At 46.2% G+C, this 20,991-nt stretch overlaps 1 protein-coding gene across 1 annotated transcript in view; it reads left to right on the forward strand.

Annotated features, from left to right (window-relative positions):
- LOC110500328 (calcium/calmodulin-dependent protein kinase type 1D) overlaps nucleotides 1–20,991 on the forward strand; it is a 56,994-nt gene continuing 36,003 nt past the window's right edge. Inside the window, exon 1 of the mRNA XM_036959770.2 lies at nucleotides 1–651. Within this exon, the coding sequence (XP_036815665.2) occupies nucleotides 557–651 (95 nt within the window). The 5' untranslated portion in view covers nucleotides 1–556. The remainder of the gene's footprint in view (nucleotides 652–20,991) is intronic.

The raw sequence follows: 20,991 nt of genomic DNA on the forward strand, positions 1-20,991 counted from the left end.
ACACTTTCGGCTACATAGGCATGAGAGGAGAGCGGCCTCCCCAGCCACCCACTCCTTATTGCTATAACAACCAAAGGCGCGGTCAAGCAGGCAGCGTGACTCAATAGAATAGCGTTTCAATTCAGACGGACACCGACCGACCCCTCCAACGGGAGTTATCTTTCTGTCAAGTAAACATAGCCTAAACAGAATCCAGAGAGCTATAGTTCATTGTTGCAAAGCGAATGAGACAGAATAGCGAAGGAGCTCCCCGTCTGTTACGTGAAGATTAGACGAGTGTTATAACCTGTAGGTAGGCTGCTACTGGTGGTAGGGCTGTAGCCTACTGGAGAGTAGGATACCTTTGCTTTCGCAGCGCAGCGGTTGTATGGATGGGCTGAGCAAAGCAAGGTTTAAAACTAACTGGGCGACAATCAGGAAGAAACCCTATTCAGTCCTACTTTTTTTTTGTCGACTAGAGACGGGGCACCATCCCCACTGAGTCAGCACGAGAAGGTGACATTCTTTGTGAAGCGGTACCTCTAATCTTCTCACGTCTGTCTTCCCCGGTGACGACATGGCGAGTGAGAACGGAGAGTCTGGGGGGGGGTCTTGGAAAAAGAATGTCGATGATATCAAGAAGGTATTCGAGTTCAAAGAAGTCCTTGGAACGTGAGTAATAAATGTGTGGTCTATAGAATCTTGTAACAGGTCCTTAAATTACAACTTTGTTGTCGGCTGTCAAGGGGGTTTACACTAGATAGCACAGCCACAAAGTAAATCGTAAAACTTAATGCATTTTTGTTTCGCTTTTTGGTTTTAATTTAAGGATAAGGTTAGCAGTTTGGTTAGAGGTAGGTTTAAAATGACATTTTATTAAGATAAATTGTTTAAAAAATGGGCATGGTTTATGACTTTGTGGCTGGGGTAACTAGTTATGACCGCTGTCAATCGATTATACAGTGTAACAGAAGCGGAAATGGCAATTGTCTCTACTCTTGTCAACGAAGCTTAGACAATACGACATGTGATATTGCCGGCGTACGTGCGATTTTTGCAAATACTAACGTTTTGAATGATGCTTTATTATGTCCTACAAATGGTTATGACATCGACAGTTACTAGATGCAACAATTCAAAAGCACGTTGCCAAACTGTCAATAATAGGTATATTCTATGGCAAGAGTTCGATGGGGGTCCGCCTCTATAGATTTCGACAGTTACCTCTAGGTTACGTTTGGTTTAGTTGGTAGCGCAACGCCAGGGTTGTGGGTTCGCTTCCCACGTGGGACCAGTACGAGAGAAAATAAGTATACAAATGTATGTAAGTCGCTGTGGGTCTGCTAAATTACCATTTAAAAATATATATATTTATCAATATTAGAGATCAAAGGGTTATAAAGCAGGTCCAAGGTGATGTGTCAAGGCACCTGAATTACAGAATAGATTATTTTGAGATTTTGTTATTAATTTACATGTCGTATGTAATCCGAAATACATTAGTTAGCATCTGTTATTAAATGCATTGACAGGACTCTGAATGGTAGTCATTGTTTCAGCATCAAAATGGTCAGGAGAATTGGATTGTCAGTTGCTGCCTGCTGATGAAAATGTGTCTTCTGATGTCTAGTCAGACTGGATAACATTGAATAGATACAGAAGATTCCTGGTGCTGAATTATGATCATGTCTAATCTGTATTTAATTGTAATAATACGAAAGGCACTTGTCCACCGGGCAAGTCAGTACATATTGGTTACCCAAAGATCATGACCACTTGCCCGAAAATGTTTTTAAAAAGTAGCTATTTTCACCTACACACAGGGGGAAAAACAGAAAGACCGGACTACTGGATTTCTTTACATTTAGGTTGTTATTAGAATAAAATATGACCTGCCCAATAGGGACAACCTCAGAGCAGGCTCAACTTTCTCAACTGTTCACGTCATTTGCCACTGGCAATACACTCTTAGGGGGGAAAAAGGTGCTATCTAGAACCTAAAAGAGTTTTTCGGATGTCCCCATAGGAGAACTCTTTTTAGTTCCAGATAGAACCCTTTTGGGTTCCATGTAGAACCTTTTCCACAGTGGGTTCAACGGTTCTACATGGAACCTAGAAGGGTTTTACCTGGAACCAAAAAGGGTTCTCATATGGGGACAGCTGAAAAACCATTTAGGAATTATTTAGTCTTTCTAAGAGTGTATGGTCAACTGCTATAACTCCCTCTGGGAGTATGGAACAATTTCATTATCTTTATCATCAGAGACTAACTTATAAATATATATATATACACACACACACACACACACACACACACACTCACTCACAACCTTGCAACAAGTTGGTATGAAGCTGCATGGCTTTCATCAGCCGTTAGTTCTTCATTCTTGTTATTCTCTTGTGCTTCCACTACTGTACTACGTCAGAGCAGACAAATTCCTCCAGAGTTTATTTTGGTCCTCCAGTTAGTGCTGCCTGACTTATGGCAGTTTTGCTGTGGGTGAGTTATGATGCAGACAGGGAGCATGTAAGTACTCACTTTGAAGGGCAAATTCCCCAAATGGAGACTGGAAGACGAGCTTTCAAAAAACTCTCTCTGCCTCTAAACTATTTTTCAAGATTTTCGTCAAGGGCGAGGTGTTTACATGCATAAGCTAAATAGCGCTGCTTGGTTCCCTCTCCGTTGAATTGATAAGCTGTGTGTTCTAGAAAGTGAAAAACAAAGTCCTTTCACCTACAGATGTTTTCTTCTATTTCATTCCCTCCACGTGGGGCGGCAGGTAGACTAGTGGTTAGAGTGGAGGGGCGGCAGGTAGACTAGTGGTTAGAGTGGAGGGGCGGCAGCTAGACTAGTGGTTAGAGTGGAGGGGCGGCAGGTAGACTAGTGGTTAGAGTGGAGGGGCGGCAGCTAGACTAGTGGTTAGAGTGGAGGGGCGGCAGGTAGACTAGTGGTTAGAGTGGGGGGGGGCAGGTAGACTAGTGGTTAGAGTGGAGGGGCGGCAGGTAGACTAGTGGTTAGAGTGGAGGGGTGGCAGGTAGACTAGTGGTTAGAGTGGAGGGGTGGCAGGTAGACTAGTGGTTAGAGTGGAGGGGCGGCAGGTAGACTAGTGGTTAGAGTGGAGGGGCGGCAGCTAGACTAGTGGTTAGAGTGGAGGGGCGGCAGGTAGACTAGTGGTTAGAGTGGAGGGGCGGCAGGTAGACTAGTGGTTAGAGTGGAGGGGCGGCAGCTAGACTAGTGGTTAGAGTGGAGGGGCGGCAGGTAGACTAGTGGTTAGAGTGGAGGGGCGGCAGGTAGACTAGTGGTTAGAGTGGAGGGGCGGCAGCTAGACTAGTGGTTAGAGTGGAGGGGCGGCAGGTAGACTAGTGGTTAGAGTGGAGGGGCGGCAGGTAGACTAGTGGTTAGAGTGGAGGGGTGGCAGGTAGACTAGTGGTTAGAGTGGAGGGGTGGCAGGTAGACTAGTGGTTAGAGTGGAGGGGCGGCAGGTAGACTAGTGGTTAGAGTGGAGGGGTGGCAGGTAGACTAGTGGTTAGAGTGGAGGGGTGGCAGGTAGACTAGTGGTTAGAGTGGGGGGGGGGCAGGTAGACTAGTGGTTAGAGTGGAGGGGCGGCAGGTAGACTAGTGGTTAGAGTGGAGGGTCGGCAGGTAGACTAGTGGTTAGAGTGGAGGGGCGGCAGGTAGACTAGAGGTTAGAGTGGAGGGGCGGCAGGTAGACTAGTGGTTAGAGTGGAGGGGCGGCAGGTAGACTAGTGGTTAGAGTGGAGGGGTGGCAGGTAGACTAGTGGTTAGAGTGGAGGGGCGGCAGGTAGACTAGTGGTTAGAGTGGAGGGGCGGCAGGTAGACTAGTGGTTAGAGTGGAGGGGCGGCAGGTAGACTAGTGGTTAGAGTGGAGGGGCGGCAGGTAGACTAGTGGTTAGAGTGGAGGGGCGGCAGGTAGCCTAGTGGTTAGAGCATTGGACTAGTAACTGAAAGTTTGCAAGATCGAATCCCCGAGGTGACAAGGTAAAATATATGTCTTTCTGCCCCTGAACAAAAGGCACTGTTTCTAGGCCATCATTGAAAATAAGAATTTGTTCTTAACTGACTTGCCTAATTAAATAAAGGTAATATATAAAGCAACAACATATCCTTCACTTCCCCCTTCTCTTGGGGAGAATGTGATTTGATCTGGTATTGAAAGAGGCCTGTGTCAGAGGGGGAAATATGTTTTTGATCAGCCCTGGGAGATTGGTATCAAGCAGGACACGTATGTCACTCAGGGTTGGGTCCATTTACATTTCAATACAGTCAATTCAGGAAGCAACCTGACATTCCAATTCAATTTCAGTTTACACTTCCTGACTGAATTGAAATGGGCCCCTGAATCCTGATCCCCATGTTGACCCTGGTGAATGGAGACCAGCAGGGTCGGTTTATCAATAAACCGACCCTGCTGGTCTCCATTCACCAGGGTCAACATGGGGATCAGGATTCAGGGGCCCATTTCAATTCAGTCAGGAAGTGTAAACTGAAATTGAATTGGAATGTCAGGTTGCTTCCTGAATTGACTGTATTGAAATGTAAATGGACCCAACCCTGATGAGGATGGCTATTTGCCTTGACTAGAGCTAAACCATAAACAGCTATGGAGATATCCCTTCATAGTGGCTTAGCCTGTTTGTTGTTCAGAATCCGAGATAATTCTCAATATGCTACATCTCTTAGGCTAAATCACATTCAGATTGCACACTTTTTGGCTTAGCCCAGGGCTAAGAAAGAACATGCAGTTTGAAAGCCCTTCATTTTCCCTATTTTTCCCTCCCCCCTCAACCTCATATGGGTCTGTGTTCCACCCTGTCCTTTTCCTGAGGTACAGGCTGTCCTTTTCCTGAGGTACAGGCTGTCCTTTTCCTGAGGTACAGGCTGTCCTTTTCCTGAGGTACAGGCTGTCCTTCTCCTGAGGTACAGGCTGTCCTTCTCCTGAGGTACAGGCTGTCCTTCTCCTGAGGTACAGGCTGTCCTTCTCCTGAGGTACAGGCTGTCCTTCACCTGAGGTACAGGCTGTCCTTCTCCTGAGGTACAGGCTGTCCTTCTCCTGAGGTACAGGCTGTCCTTCTCCTGAGGTACAGGCTGTCCTTCTCCTGAGGTACAGGCTGTCCTTCACCTGAGGTACAGGCTGTCCTTCTCCTGAGGTACAGGCTGTCCTTCTCCTGAGGTACAGGCTGTCCTTCTCCTGAGGTACAGGCTGTCCTTCTCCTGAGGTACAGGCTGTCCTTCTCCTGAGGTACAGGCTGTCCTTCTCCTGAGGTACAGGCTGTCCTTCTCCTGAGGTACAGGCTGTCCTTCTCCTGAGGTACAGGCTGTCCTTCACCTGAGGTACAGGCTGTCCTTCTCCTGAGGTACAGGCTGTCCTTCTCCTGAGGTACAGGCTGTCCTTCACCTGAGGTACAGGCTGTCCTTCTCCTGAGGTACAGGCTGTCCTTCTCCTGAGGTACAGCTTGTACCTCTCATCACCATCGGGAGGAGCAACTTGTTCCCATCAGCATCTTGACTTGAACACACTGTGTTCAAGTCAAGACTGTGACCCCTGGCTTGGGTCAAACGAAGCCCTAACACGATTCCACTCCATTCCATTCAACGATATTGTCCTTGCAGGCAAATTCATCCAGGAGTACATAAGACCATTGAGGTTGGTTACAAGTTTGTATTTGAAAACCACTTCTAAGACACATACGTTCCGAACTCACTTCAGTCACACTAAAGAGGGAGACTCACTGGGCTGGTAGCTGGCACATACACAGATCAAAGACACTGCTGGAAAGCCCATTAAGGTGATTATATCCCAATCATTTGAAAGATTGTTCAGAAAACTAGGTGTTTTAATCGGCGTGTGCTTACTTTGATTTTGACCTTACGCCGATTAGGATAAGCAGAGTAAGGTGTTTACGTGACTATTGCATAATCTGCCTAATGCCATAATCCGTTTAATATTGAATTATTACTGTGCATGTACAGTGCCTTGCGAAAGTATTCGGCCCCCTTGAACTTTGCGACCTTTTGCCACATTGCAGGCTTCAAACATAAAGATATAAAACTGTATTTTTTTGTGAAGAATCAACAACAAGTGGGACACAATCATGAAGTGGAATGACATTTATTGGATATTTCAAACTTTTGAAACAAATCAAAAACTGAAAAATTGGGCGTGCAAAATTATTCAGCCCCTTTACTTTCAGTGCAGCAAACTCTCTCCAGAAGTTCAGTGAGGATCTCTGAATGATCCAATGTTGACCTAAATGACTAATGATGATAAATACAATCCACCTGTGTGTAATCAAGTCTCCGTATAAATGCACCTGCACTGTGATAGTCTCAGAGGTCCGTTAAAAGCGCAGAGAGCATCATGAAGAACAAGGAACACACCAGGCAGGTCCGAGATACTGTTGTGAAGAAGTTTAAAGCCGGATTTGGATACAAAACGATTTCCCAAGCTTTAAACATCCCAAGGAGCACTGTGCAAGCGATAATATTGAAATGGAAGGAGTATCAGACCACTGCAAATCTACCAAGACCTGGCCGTCCCTCTAAACTTTCAGCTCATACAAGGAGAAGACTGATCAGAGATGCAGCCAAGAGGCCCATGATCACTCTGGATGAACTGCAGAGATCTACAGCTGAGGTGGGAGACTCTGTCCATAGGACAACAATCAGTCGTATATTGCACAAATCTGGCCTTTATGGAAGAGTGGCAAGAAGAAAGCCATTTCTTAAAGATATCCATAAAAAGTGTTGTTTAAAGTTTGCCACAAGCCACCTGGGAGACACACCAAACATGTGGAAGAAGGTGCTCTGGTCAGATGAAACCAAAATTGAACTTTTTGGCAACAATGCAAAATGTTATGTTTGGCGTAAAAGCAACACAGCGAACACACCATCCCCACTGTCAAACATGGTGGTGGCAGCATCATGGTTTGGGCCTGCTTTTCTTCAGCAGGGACAGGGAAGATGGTTAAAATTGATGGGAAGATGGATGGAGCCAAATACAGGACCATTCTGGAAGAAAACCTGATGGAGTCTGCAAAATACCCGAGACTGGGACGGAGATTTGTCTTCCAACAAGACAATGATCCAAAACATAAAGCAAAATCGACAATGGAATGGTTCAAAAATAAACATATCCAGGTGTTAGAATGGCCAAGTCAAAGTCCAGACCTGAATCCAATCAAGAATCTGTGGAAAGAACTGAAAACTGCTGTTCACAAATGCTCTCCATCCAACCTCACTGAGCTCGAGCTGTTTTGCAAGGAGGAATGGGAAAACATTTCAGTCTCTCGATGTGCAAAACTGATATAGACATACCCCAAGCGACTTACAGCTGTAACTGCAGCAAAAGGTGGCGCTACAAAGTATTAACTTAAGGGGGCTGAATAATTTTGCACGCCCAATTTTTCAGTTTTTGATTTGTTAAAAAAGTTTAAAATATCCAATAAATGTCGTTCCACTTCATGATTGTGTCCCACTTGTTGTTGATTCTTCACAAAAAAATACAGTTTTATATCTTTATGTTTGAAGCCTGAAATGTGGCAAAAGGTCGCAAAGTTCAAGGGGGCCGAATACTTTCGCAAGGCACTGTAAACATATTTAATGAAGTACACAGTTAAGAATAATATGTGTTGCATAATCAAATAGGCACAGTGGAAAAGGCTCCAGTTGTATACAGGAAGTGGGCGATCGTAATGGCAGGAAGTTGCGATGCCCTCATCTGTTTTTATTCTTAGCTGTGGATTTGAATGGCCTCTTCTAAACACCTGTGAATCATCATCATGAGTTGCTGTCTTAACAGTGGATAGGTTAAACACCAGTCATCTCAACATGTCCCTGCCTGTCTGCCCAGCTCAGTTTTTTACTGTTGAAAACCTTCTTTTTTTTTACACACCCGCACCTCAAGTCCCATGTCAACACCACAGGGGCCCAGGTCGGCTGTTCCTGCTCCCAGTAGCTCCTGCTGTGTTGTGTATAAGCAGACCCAGTAGGTAGTGTGTTGTGTTGTGTAGTGTATGCAGGGAGTTAGCTGCCAGGTTGAGACAGTCCTGGCAGCTATTACATATATACACACAGCACTGTCTCCTCCTCCCGATCCCTCGTTCAGCCAAGAGGATTTGACTACTTGGGGATTAAGAATAGACTGATCTAGGAAGGAGGAGTGAGGCACAGGAAGAGACTCAGATTATCTCCTTCCCCTCCTCCTCCACTTCAGGCTTCCCCATCAGTGTCCAATAGGGATCATCTGTTCTCACTTGTCCCTGACTGAACCACCTCAAACCCCTAGCATCTACCCTCTCTAGGCCTTCTAGCATCTACCCTCTCTAGGCCCTCTAGCATCTACCCTCTCTAGGCCCCTAGCATCTACCCTCTCTAGGCCCTCTAGCATCTACCCTCTCTAGGCCCGAGACACTTTTAGACCAGAAAGGTTGGATAGTTTATTAGGTAGACCTATGAGCCATATGGTAAAACCTTCAGAGTAGTTTATTACAGGGAAATGTTCAACTACCACCATAATACTCATACCTATTCAATCCTTTAACATCTAGGAGCTAGTGTGTAGGGGTTAGGGTAGGAGTTAGGAGCTAGTGTGTAGGGGTTAGGGTAGGAGCTAGTGTGTAGGTGTTAGGGTAGGAGCTAGTGGGTAGGGGTTAGAGTAGGAGCTAGTGTGTAGGGGTTAGAGTAGGACTAGGAGCTAGTGTGTAACTGTTAGGGTAGGAGCTAGTGGTTAGGGTAGGAGCTAGTGGGTAGGGTAGGAGCTAGTGTGTAGGGGTTAGGGTAGGAGCTAGTGTGTAGGGGTTAGGGTAGGAGCTAGTGTGTAGTGGTTAGGGTAGGAGCTAGTGTGTAGAGGTTAGGGTAGGAGCTAGTGGTTAGGGTAGGACTAGGAGCTAGGAGCCAGTGTGTAGGGGTTAGGGTAGGAGCGAGTGTGTAGGGGTTAGGGTAGGAGCGAGTGTGTAGGTGTTAGGGTAGGAGCTAGTGGGTAGGGGTTAGGGAAAGACTAGGGGCTAGTGGGTAAGGGTTAGGGTAGGAGCTAGAGTGTAGGGGTTAGGGTAAGAGCTCTCCTCTCCTATTCTGTCCTATTCTGTCCTATTCTGTCCTGACCTGTTCTGTCCTCTCCTATTCTATCCTATCCTGTCCTATTCTGTCCTCTCCTATTCTGACCTATTCTTTCCTGACCTGTTCCGTCCTCTCCTATTCTGTCCTGACCTGTTCTGTCCTCTCCTATTCTGTCCTCTCCTATTCTGTCCTGACCTGTCCTGACCTGTCCTGTCCTCTCCTATTCTGTTCTGACCTATTCTGTCCTGACCTGTTCTGTCCTCCCCTATTCTGTCCTATTCTGTTCTGACCTATTCTTTCCTGACCTGTTCCGTCCTCTCCTATTCTGTCCTATTCTGTCCTGACCTGTTCTGTCCTGTTCTGTCCTGACCTGTCCGGATCTGTTCTGTCCTCCCCTATTCTGTCCTCTTCTGTTCTGTCCTGTCCTGACCTGTTCTCTCCTCTCCTATTCTGTCCTCTTCTGTTCTGTCCTGTCCTGACCTGTTCTCTCCTCTCCTATTCTGTCCTGTCCTGTCCTATTCTGTTCTGACCTATTCTGTCCTGACCTGTTCTGTCCTCCCCTATTCTGTCCTATTCTGTCCTCGCCTATTCTGTCCTATTCTGTCCTGTCCTGTTCTGTCCTCTCCTATTCTGACCTATTCTTTCCTGACCTATTCAGTCCTCTCCTATTCTGTCCTATTCTGTCCTGACCTATTCTGTCCTATTCTGTTCTGTCCTGACCTGTCCTGACCTGTTCTGTCCCCTCCTATTCTGTCCTATTCTGTCCTATTCTGTCCTGACCTGTTTTGTCCTCTCCTATCCTGCCCTATGCTGTCCTATTCTGTCCTCTGCTATTCCGTCCTCTCTTATTCTCTCCTATTCTGTCCTCTCCTATTCCGTCCTCTCCTATTCTCTCCTATTCTGACCTGTCCTGACCTGTTCTGTCCTCCCCTATTCTGTCCTATTCTGTTTTGTCCTGCCCTGTCCTATTCTGTCCTCTCCTATTCCGTCCTCTCCTATTCTGGCCTATTCTGTCCTCTCCTATTCCGTCCTCTCCTATTCTCTCCTATTCTGTCCTGACCTGTCCTGACCTGTTCTGTCCTCTCCTATTCTGTCCTCTCCTATTCTGGCCTATTCTGTCCTCTCCTATTCCATCCTCTCCTATTCTCGCCTATTCTCTCCTATTCTCTCCTATTCTGTCCTGACCTGTTCTGTCCTGTCCTATTCTGTCCTGTTCTATCCTGTCCTGTTTGTGTTGAGAAACATAATGGATTGCACCTGTCAGCCAGCCATTCAACTGATCTGTAGGAGAGGAACAATATTATAAAGTAGATGTCAGGGTCCGTGGATCAATAGCAGAATGTTATTATGTTTGTGAACACCCTCCGCAGCACAGCAGCTGTGTCTGCGTTTGCATCCCGAATGGCACCCTAATCCCTATAGAGGGCCTTGGTCAAAAGTAGTGCATGCTGTAGGGAATAGGGTGCCATTTGAGATGTAGACCATATAGATAGCCCTGTAATGGTGTTACGGTATGTTTTCATCTGTTCTCATGCTGTTAGTCACTCGTTATCTAATGAGATCTGCTGTGTCACTAAAGCCATCAAGTCTATCACCGTCACAGTCTCTCTCTTTCTCTCTGTCTCTCTCTCCGTCTCTCTGTCTCCGTCTCTCTGTCTCTGTCTCTCTGTCTCTCTGTCTCTCTCTTTCTCTGTCTCTCTCTGTCTCTCTCTATGTCTCTCTCTGTCTGTCTCTCTGTCTGTCTCTCTGTCTCTCTGTATGTCTCTGTCTCTCTGTCGCTCTCTCTCTTTCTCGCTCTCTCTCTCTCTTTCTGTCTCTCTCTCTCTTTCTGTCTCTCCCTCTCTCTCTTTCTGTCTTTCTGTCTCTCTCTCTCTTTATGTCTCTCTCTTTGTCTCTCTCTTTATGTCTCTCTCTTTGTCTCTTTCTTCATGTCTCTTTCTTCATGTCTCTCTCTCTCTCTCTCTCTCTCTCTCTCTCTCTCTCTCTCTCTCTCTCTCTCTCTCTTTCTTCAGGTCTAATTCCAGTGCTTTAAGCTGTTGGTATTTTCAGGTAGGGAATAAGTGTCCTCAGCAGTGAGCCCTGCTCCAGATACCATGTGAGCTGACCTAAATGGTTAACTGACGATGCAGCCCGGTCACAGATCGGTGCCTGCTCTTGCATTCTCCCTTGCTGCTGTTGTTGTCAAGAGAAACATGCTTGGCTCTGCAATTCCATAAGGAGTTGGTAAGAGAGCAGAGACCGGCTAATGATGATGATGATGATGATGCACTGGTCAGAGAAACATTTAGAATAATGAGTTAATACATACTCATACAGTTCCCTCTTAAACTGATCCCATCTGTGCAGGACAATTAGATCATTATGTAACAGGTGACCACTGTAACCACATTCACTATCAGTGGAGAGCACTATAGTACAGATACCAGTTTAAAGCAGGGGTGTCAAACACAGCAATTTGGATCTAAACTGTGTATAAATGATAAAGGACCTACATTCATACTGTAACCCAAAAGAGTTCTACCTTGAACCCAAAAGAATTTGACCTGGAACCCAAAAGGGCTTTCCTATGGGGACAGCCAAAATAAGGCCCTCTGAGCCCCAGTACAGCTGTCAGTAAGGCCCTCTGAGCCCCAGTACAGCTGTCAGTAAGGCCCTCTGAGCCCCAGTACGTACAGCTGTCAGTAAGGCCCTCTGAGCCCCAGTACAGCTGTCAGTAAGGCCCTCTGAGCCCCAGTACATACAGCTGTCAGTAAGGCCCTCTGAGCCCCAGTACAGCTGTCAGTAAGGCCCTCTGAGCCCCAGTACAGCTGTCAGTAAGGCCCTCTGAACCCCAGTACAGCTGTCAGTAAGGCCCTCTGAGCCCCAGTACAGCTGTCAGTAAGGCCCTCTGAGCCCCAGTACAGCTGTCAGTAAGGCCCTCTGTGCCCCAGTACGTACAGCTGTCAGTAAGGCCCTCTGAGCCCCAGTACAGCTGTCAGTAAGGCCCTCTGAGCCCCAGTACAGCTGTCAGTAAGGCCCTCTGAGCCCCAGTACAGCTGTCAGTAAGGCCCTCTGAGCCCCAGTACAGCTGTCAGTAAGGCCCTCTGAGCCCCAGCACAGCTGTCAGTAAGGCCCTCTGAGCCCCAGTACAGCTGTCAGTAAGGCCCTCTGAGCCCCAGTACAGCTGTCAGTAAGGCCCTCTGAGCCCCAGTACAGCTGTCAGTAAGGCCCTCTGAGCCCCAGTACAGCTGTCAGTAAGGCCCTCTGAGCCCCAGTACAGCTGTCAGTAAGGCCCTCTGAGCCCCAGTACAGCTGTCAGTAAGGCCCTCTGAGCCCCAGTACAGCTGTCAGCAAGGCCCTCTGAGCCCCAGTACAGCTGTCAGTAAGGCCCTCTGAGCCCCAGTACAGCTGTCAGTAAGGCCCTCTGAGCCCCAGTACAGCTGTCAGCAAGGCCCTCTGAACCCCAGTACAGCTGTCAGTAAGGCCCTCTGAGTCCCAGTACAGCTGTCAGCAAGGCCCTCTGAGCCCCAGTACAGCTGTCAGTAAGGCCCTCTGAGCCCCAGTACAGCTGTCAGTAAGGCCCTCTGAGCCCCAGTACAGCTGTCAGCAAGGCCCTCTGAGCCCCAGTACAGCTGTCAGTAAGGCCCTCTGAGCCCCAGTACAGCTGTCAGTAAGGCCCTCTGAGCCCCAGTACAGCTGTCAGTAAGGCCCTCTGAGCCCCAGTACAGCTGTCAGTAAGGCCCTCTGTGCCCCAGTACAGCTGTCAGTAAGGCCCTCTGAGCCCCAGTACAGCTGTCAGTAAGGCCCTCTGAGCCCCAGTACAGCTGTCAGTAAGGCCCTCTGAGCCCCAGTACAGCTGTCAGTAAGGCCCTCTGAGCCCCAGTACAGCTGTCAGTAAGGCCCTCTGAGCCCCAGTACAGCTGTCAGTAAGGCCCTCTGTGCCCCAGTACAGCTGTCAGTAAGGCCCTCTGAGCCCCAGTACAGCTGTCAGTAAGGCCCTCTGAGCCCCAGTACAGCTGTCAGTAAGGCCCTCTGAGCCCCAGTACAGCTGTCAGTAAGGCCCTCTGCGCCCCAGTACAGCTGTCAGTAAGGCCCTCTGAGCCCCAGTACAGCTGTCAGTAAGGCCCTCTGAGCCCCAGTACAGCTGTCAGTAAGGCCCTCTGAGCCCCAGTACAGCTGTCAGTAAGGCCCTCTGAACCCCAGTACAGCTGTCAGTAAGGCCCTCTGAGCCCCAGTACAGCTGTCAGTAAGGCCCTCTGAGTCCCAGTACAGCTGTCAGCAAGGCCCTCTGAGCCCCAGTACAGCTGTCAGTAAGGCCCTCTGAGCCCCAGTACGTACAGCTGTCAGTAAGGCCCTCTGAGCCCCAGTACAGCTGTCAGTAAGGCCCTCTGAGCCCCAGTACAGCTGTCAGTAAGGCCCTCTGTGCCCCAGTACAGCTGTCAGTAAGTCCCTCTGAGCCCCAGTACAGCTGTCAGTAAGGCCCTCTGAGCCCCAGTACAGCTGTCAGTAAGGCCCTCTGTGCCCCAGTACAGCTGTCAGTAAGGCCCTCTGAACCCCAGTACAGCTGTCAGTAAGGCCCTCTGAGTCCCAGTACAGCTGTCAGTAAGGCCCTCTGAGCCCCAGTACAGCTGTCAGCAAGGCCCTCTGAACCCCAGTACAGCTGTCAGTAAGGCCCTCTGAGCCCCAGTACAGCTGTCAGTAAGGCCCTCTGAGCCCCAGTACAGCTGTCAGTAAGGCCCTCTGAGCCCCAGTACAGCTGTCAGTAAGGCCCTCTGAGCCCCAGTACGTACAGCTGTCAGTAAGGCCCTCTGAACCCCAGTACAGCTGTCAGTAAGGCCCTCTGAACCCCAGTACAGCTGTCAGTAAGGCCCTCTGAGCCCCAGTACAGCTGTCAGCAAGGCCCTCTGAACCCCAGTACAGCTGTCAGTAAGGCCCTCTGAGCCTGTGGGCCTGTACAGCAAATTATGATCTGCAAAAACATTGCCTCTATAAGTCCTGAGATGAATAAAACATCCCCTCACACTGATTATTACTAACCAACAATTTATATATACACGAGATGACTAATAGGGGCTGTAAAAACTATTTTGGAAGCTATAGAAATGCCTGTATTAATGTCTGCATTCCTTTTTGACACATGTATTCTATTACAGACACCTTAGCCCACAGGGGTTTGGAGTGTGCCAGACAGAGCAGAGGGATAGCTATCTGGAGAGAGAGGAGATTGGGCAGTAATCGCCCGTATCAAAACAGTAACAGTCGGGTGCTCCCAAGAGATTTCTGGCTTAGCCGCGATCTTTAGAGCAGATTTTGTTGAAGCCTCTTTGGCAGTTCCTTTCTCTCTCTCTCTCTCCAGCAGATTCTACCCTCACTTTTGTATTTGTTTTTTAATTTGGCAAGGAGTGACTATACGAGCCAGCTCTTATCGTTCCCAGGTCAGTCTCAGACTAACTAATCTCCAATAAGAAAGATTAGAATGATTATTTCCCCCATTTAATTTAGACTCTGACTAGCCGAGCCCAGAGCAAACATTCCAGGAAAGCAACCGCAGGCCCAGGGTCAGAGAACACAGCAACAACATATAGGCCTAACAGGCCACTAGTGTTGATGCAGTGGCAGACACTGAACAGCATAGCAGTGGTGTGTTAGTAACAATGATGTATATAAACTCTAGATTGCTGATGCTAAGTAATTGCCAACGAGAGGTTTTGAAGTCCTCGGTCGACCATATTGTCACTCCTGGGATCAAACCCCAGGCTGTAGTGACGCCTCAGCACTGTGATGCAATGCCTGGGCACCAGGCTGCACCACTCGGTGCCCCTCTCACATAATGGCATTAAAAAATATGCAATAAGGTGTCTGTAATAGAATACATGTGTCAAAAAGGAATGCAGACATTAATACAGGCATTTCTATAGCTTCCAAAATAGTTTTTACAGCCCCTATTAGTCATCTCGTGTATATATAAATTGTTGGTTAGTAATAATCAGTGTGAGGGGATGTTTTATTCATCTCAGGACTTATAGAGGCAATGTTTTTGCAGATCATAATTTGCTGTACAGCAGGTAAAATGCCTGTATAAAGTTATACAGTTATCATTAACTGATTTACGTTGTGCTATGACACGCCTATGACAACCTATGCCACATCGCCAGACTCAAGTAATCTCTGTTTTCTGTAAATACTGAATCAATCAACCCTCTTATGATGATGCCTGTTACTTGTCTTGGTGAATGTTGGAATAACACTGTAGTGTGGCCGACAGCAATGGGGTCTGTTCCATTTCAATTCAGTCCTTCCTAAATGGAAAGCTCATACCACTGTAGTGTGGCCGACAGCAATGGGGTCTGTTCCATTTCAATTCAGTCCTTCCTAAATGGAAAGCTCATACCACTGTAGTGTGGCCGACAGGAATGGGGTCTGTTCCATTTCAATTCAGTCCTTCCTAAATGGAAAGCTCATACCACTGTAGTGTGGCCGACAGCAATGGGGTCTGTTCCATTTCAATTCAGTCCTTCCTAAATGGAAAGCTCATACCACTGTAGTGTAGCCTACAGCAATGGGGTCTGTTCCATTTCAATTCAGTCCTTCCTAAATGGAAAGCTCATACCACTGTAGTGTAGCCGACAAGAATGGGGTCTGTTCCATTTGAACTCTTCCTAAATTGAGAGCGCATAACACCATGTAGGCCTTATCATCAACCCAGTGCTGATTTAGCTGCTCAACAGCAGGGCGGTAATTATCACTTTGAGGGAATTTTGGCAACACTTTAGCCTGAATTATAATTAAACAATAGACGGATTAGCTGAGAATGTCACGGTAAGCGGTGCGTACGATCCAATGGGGCAGAAGTCCCTGTGTTGGGATTCTTGATGGCCAGATAGCTAGCAACAATGACAATAAACTGCCATGTGGTGAATCGTAAGTGGCTCGTTTCAGTTATTTTCATCTTGTTCTTGATACCATGTCTTGTTTTGAGGTGTTTTGACGGATTTCATGTCAATGCTAATATGGATAAAATTCACTAGGTAGCTAACCAACAACTTTAACAATGTATTAGAGAGAAAACAAGTGCTCATAGTGCAAGTTTATTTATCCATTCGATAAACATTGGAGACAAATTATTGTTTCCGTGTTGTCAACAGTCTAAGTCAACCCCGTCTGTTTTGCCTCATAGTTGCACACTCGTCGTCATAGTTCCAGCCCGTCTAAGGCCAGAAGGGGTGTGGTATATTGGCCGACAAACCACAGCTACTGGTTCCCAACATAATTAGAACAGTAAACAAGTGTTTTTGGGTAATGCCCGTAGTATATTGTCTGATATACACGCGGCTGAATGATTGTTTCAGCTAATCAGCATCCAGGACCAAAATACCTGGTTTCTAATTCAGTTGTAATGCATTCTAAGATCTGTCATTAGAATGTGTGAACCTCTTATAATGCCTTATTGTCCTCCCATTGTGACCCTGACTAAATTACAGCCATTTCTAGATACAGACATAACATATTAACATATTATATGCCTCAGTCATAACATATTAACATATTATACGCCTCAGACACAACATATTAACATATTATACGCCTCAGACACAACATATTAACATATTATACGCCTCAGACACAACATATTAACATATTATACGCCTCAGACACAACATATTAACATATTATACGCCTCAGACACAACATATTAACATATTATACGCCTCAGACATAACATATTAACATATTATACGCCTCAGACATAACATATTAACATATTATACGCCTCAGACATGGCTTGTTTTGGTAAATGTTGGCATAAAACAATGTAGTATTAACTGAATAGTTCTGACAAAGACAAATGTCTTGAACTACATCAATTTGCAAACCATACTAGTGACCGTACTAGTGACCATACTAGTGACCGTACTAGTGACCGTACTAGTGACCATACTAGTGACCGTACTAGTGACCGTACTAGTGACCGTACTAGTGACCATACTAGTGAAGTACTAGTGACCGTACTAGTGACCGTACTAGTGACCGTACTAGTGACCGTACTAGTGACCGTACTAGTGACCGTACTAGTGAAGTACTAGTGAAGTACTAGTGACCGTACTAGTGACCATACTAGTGAAGTACTAGTGAAGTACTAGTGAAGTACTAGTGACCATACTAGTGACCATACTAGTGAAGTACTAGTGACCGTACTAGTGACCATACTAGTGAAGTACTAGTGACCGTACTAGTGAAGTACTAGTGAAGTACTAGTGACCGTACTAGTGAAGTACTAGTGAAGTACTAGTGAAGTACTAGTGACCGTACTAGTGAAGTACTAGTGACCGTACTAGTGACCGTACTAGTGAAGTACTAGTGACCGTACTAGTGACTTACTAGTGACCGTACTAGTGACCGTACTAGTGAAGTACTAGTGACCGTACTAGTGACCGTACTAGTGAAGTACTAGTGACCGTACTAGTGACTTACTAGTGACCGTACTAGTGACCGTACTAGTGACCGTACTAGTGAAGTACTAGTGACCGTACTAGTGACTTACTAGTGACCGTACTAGTGAAGTACTAGTGAAGTACTAGTGAAGTACTAGTGACCGTACTAGTGAAGTACTAGTGACCGTACTAGTGAAGTACTAGTGAAGTACTAGTGACCGTACTAGTGACCATACTAGTGAAGTACTAGTGAAGTACTAGTGAAGTACTAGTGACCGTACTAGTGACCATACTAGTGAAGTACTAGTGACCGTACTAGTGACCGTACTAGTGACCGTACTAGTGACCGTACTAGTGACCGTACTAGTGACCGTACTAGTGAAGTACTAGTGAAGTACTAGTGACCGTACTAGTGACCATACTAGTGAAGTACTAGTGAAGTACTAGTGAAGTACTAGTGACCGTACTAGTGACCATACTAGTGAAGTACTAGTGACCGTACTAGTGACCATACTAGTGAAGTACTAGTGACCGTACTAGTGAAGTACTAGTGAAGTACTAGTGACCGTACTAGTGAAGTACTAGTGAAGTACTAGTGAAGTACTAGTGACCGTACTAGTGAAGTACTAGTGACCGTACTAGTGACCGTACTAGTGAAGTACTAGTGACCGTACTAGTGACTTACTAGTGACCGTACTAGTGACCGTACTAGTGACGTTCTAGTGACCGTACTAGTGACCGTACTAGTGAAGTACTAGAGGAAGGTTGTGGACTGTCCGACTGTTCTGCAGCCGAACGCTGACCATGAACTGTGAGTCCTAAAGTGAGTTGTAGTTCCATTAGACCATGCTCCACTCCACCTGGATTCCATTAGACCATGCTCCACTCCACCTGGATTCCATTAGACCATGCTCCACTCCACCTGGATTCCATTAGACCATGCTCCACTCCACCTGGATTCCATTAGACCATGCTCCACTCCACCTGGATTCCATTAGACCATGCTCCACTCCACCTGGATTCCATTAGACCATGCTCCTCTCCACCTGGATTCCATTAGACCATGCTCCACTCCACCTGGATTCCATTAGACCATGCTCCTCTCCACCTGGACTGTCCAGCCAGCAGTGACTTTCCATCCAATAGATTATATAAGCGGACCACTAAAGCGTCTTACACAAGATGATTCTCTGTGATGACTCTGACTCAGCAGCTATAGAAGCCCTCACACACACAAACTCACACACACACACAAGCCAGTACACACACACCAACTCTAGCCCACATCAGCCTCTGTGAAAAAACAGACCCCAAAACCACTTCAGACTTTTACATGTACATATATTTGCATAATTGCCAACAGTTGTTATGCTAGTGCCATTTTTAGAGAAAAGAAAAACCAGCACACTGCACCTGTCATTATCCTCTCTTTCTTCTCTCTAAAGGTACATTTGAACATTTCCTAAGGGCACTTTAATTAAAGAATCTTAGTGAAAGAATCTTTGTTAAAGAATCTTAGTGAAAGAATCTTTGTTAAAGAATCTTTGTTAAAGAATCTAAGTTAAAGAATCTTAGTGAAAGAATCTTTGTTAAAGAATCTTTGTTAAAGAATCTAAGTTAAAGAATCTTTGGATGAATTAGGTGTCCTGTTACAGGCTTAGTGTCCCTCCTCAGCAGCCAAGGTTTTCTTTAAAGAGGTTGAATACCCATCAGTCAGCTTCAAGTTAAATCAGATTTTATTTGTCACATGCGCCAGATACCACAGACCTTACAGTGAGATGCTTACTTACATGATCTTTCCCCACAATGCAGTTAAATAAGAACATAGAAACACACAACAATGAAGCTATTTACAAGGAGTACGAACTCCATATCAATGTGTACCCTTTGCACATTGATGTGGAGTTCGTACTCCTTGTATATAGCTTCATTGTTAGATATGTTACTACATGTAGGCAGTGGTAAAGTGACTAGTCATCGGGATAGACAATCAGAAGAAGTCGCTTAGCTAGCATCTTACTCTGGTCTCCAGATGCTGTGTACAGGAAGTCATACACAGTGATGCAGGTGTGGTCCAATTGGGGTTGGAAACCAGATCTCTAATGTGGCATAAGACAGGGTTAGGCCACTAAGCTAAAGGCATTATAGCTTTGGAAACTAACGTACATTTACTTATCCTGCGGGTATAGCTCACAGAGGCAACACACACACACACACACACACACACACACACACACACACACACACACACACACATTCTCTCTCTCATACACAAACACACACACACACACACACACACACACACATTCTCTCTCTCATACACACACACACACAGAGTCAAACAGGTTCTGTTCCTTTATCGTTAAAGAGTCAAACAGGTTCTGTTCCTCTATCATTACAGAGTCCCATAAGGTCTGAATGAGTCCCATAAGGTCTGACAGAGTCCCATAAGGTCTGACAGAGTCCCATAAGGTCTGACAGAGTCCCATAGGGTCTGACAGAGTCCCATAAGGTCACATAAAGTTTGTGTGTCATAAGGTGTCAAGTTTTAATGTAGTTGTGTGTGTCTCTCACTCTTTTTTAATGTACGTGTGTGTGTGTGTGTGTGCGTGTGTGCGTGTGTGCGTGCTTGCGTATCAAATAAAAATGTGTATGTCACATGCGCTGAATACAACAGGTGTAGTAGACCTTATAGTGAAATGCTGAATACAACAGGTGTCGACCTTAAAGGGAAATGCTTACAAGCCCTTAACCAACAATACAGTTTTAAGAAAATACCTTTAAAAAAAGTAAGAGAAACAAATAACAAATAATTAAAGAGCAACAGTAAATAACAATAGTGGGGCTATATACAGGGGGTTACCGGTTCAGAGTCAATGTGTCAATGTGCGGGGGCACCGGTGTCGAGGTAATTGAGGTAATTATGTACATGCAGGTAGGGTTATTAAAGTGGCTAAGCATAGATAATAACAGAGAGTAGCAGCAGCGTGGGTCGGGGCGGGAGTGCAAATCGTCTGCGTAGCCATTTGATTAGCTGTTCGTATGTGTGTGTTTGTGTGAATGTCCCCAAGTGTTTGTCTTTTTACTCCTCAAGATGTGTCTCGACCTCACCATCAACAGTGAGATGGCTATATATTGTGGGAGCACCTATTGTGTATCATCATGTTTCATGTAGTGACGGTGAGTGGGTGGATGTGTGTGTGTGTGTGTGTGTGTGTGTGTGTGTGTGTGTGTGTGTGTGTGTGTGTGTGTGTGTGTGTGTGTGAGAGAGAGGTGAACGGTTTCTGTTGTGCATTGTAGCATCCCCTCCAGGCTTCCTGGGTGTGTGTGTGAGAGGGGTGAACGGTTTCTGTTGTGCATTGTAGCATCCCCTCCAGGCTTCCTGTGGTTTTAATAATAGTGTTTCTGCAGCACAGAGCAAACAATAAAATGCAGGAAACATCTTACACACACACACACACACACAGTAACATAGGTATAAATGCATCTGCGTATTTGAGTCAGATGTGTTTTTCACTGTAGTGA

This window comes from Oncorhynchus mykiss, chromosome 2 (genome assembly GCF_057628025.1).
Source record: "Oncorhynchus mykiss isolate SJ-2025 chromosome 2, ASM5762802v1, whole genome shotgun sequence".
Taxonomy (NCBI): domain Eukaryota; kingdom Metazoa; phylum Chordata; class Actinopteri; order Salmoniformes; family Salmonidae; genus Oncorhynchus; species Oncorhynchus mykiss.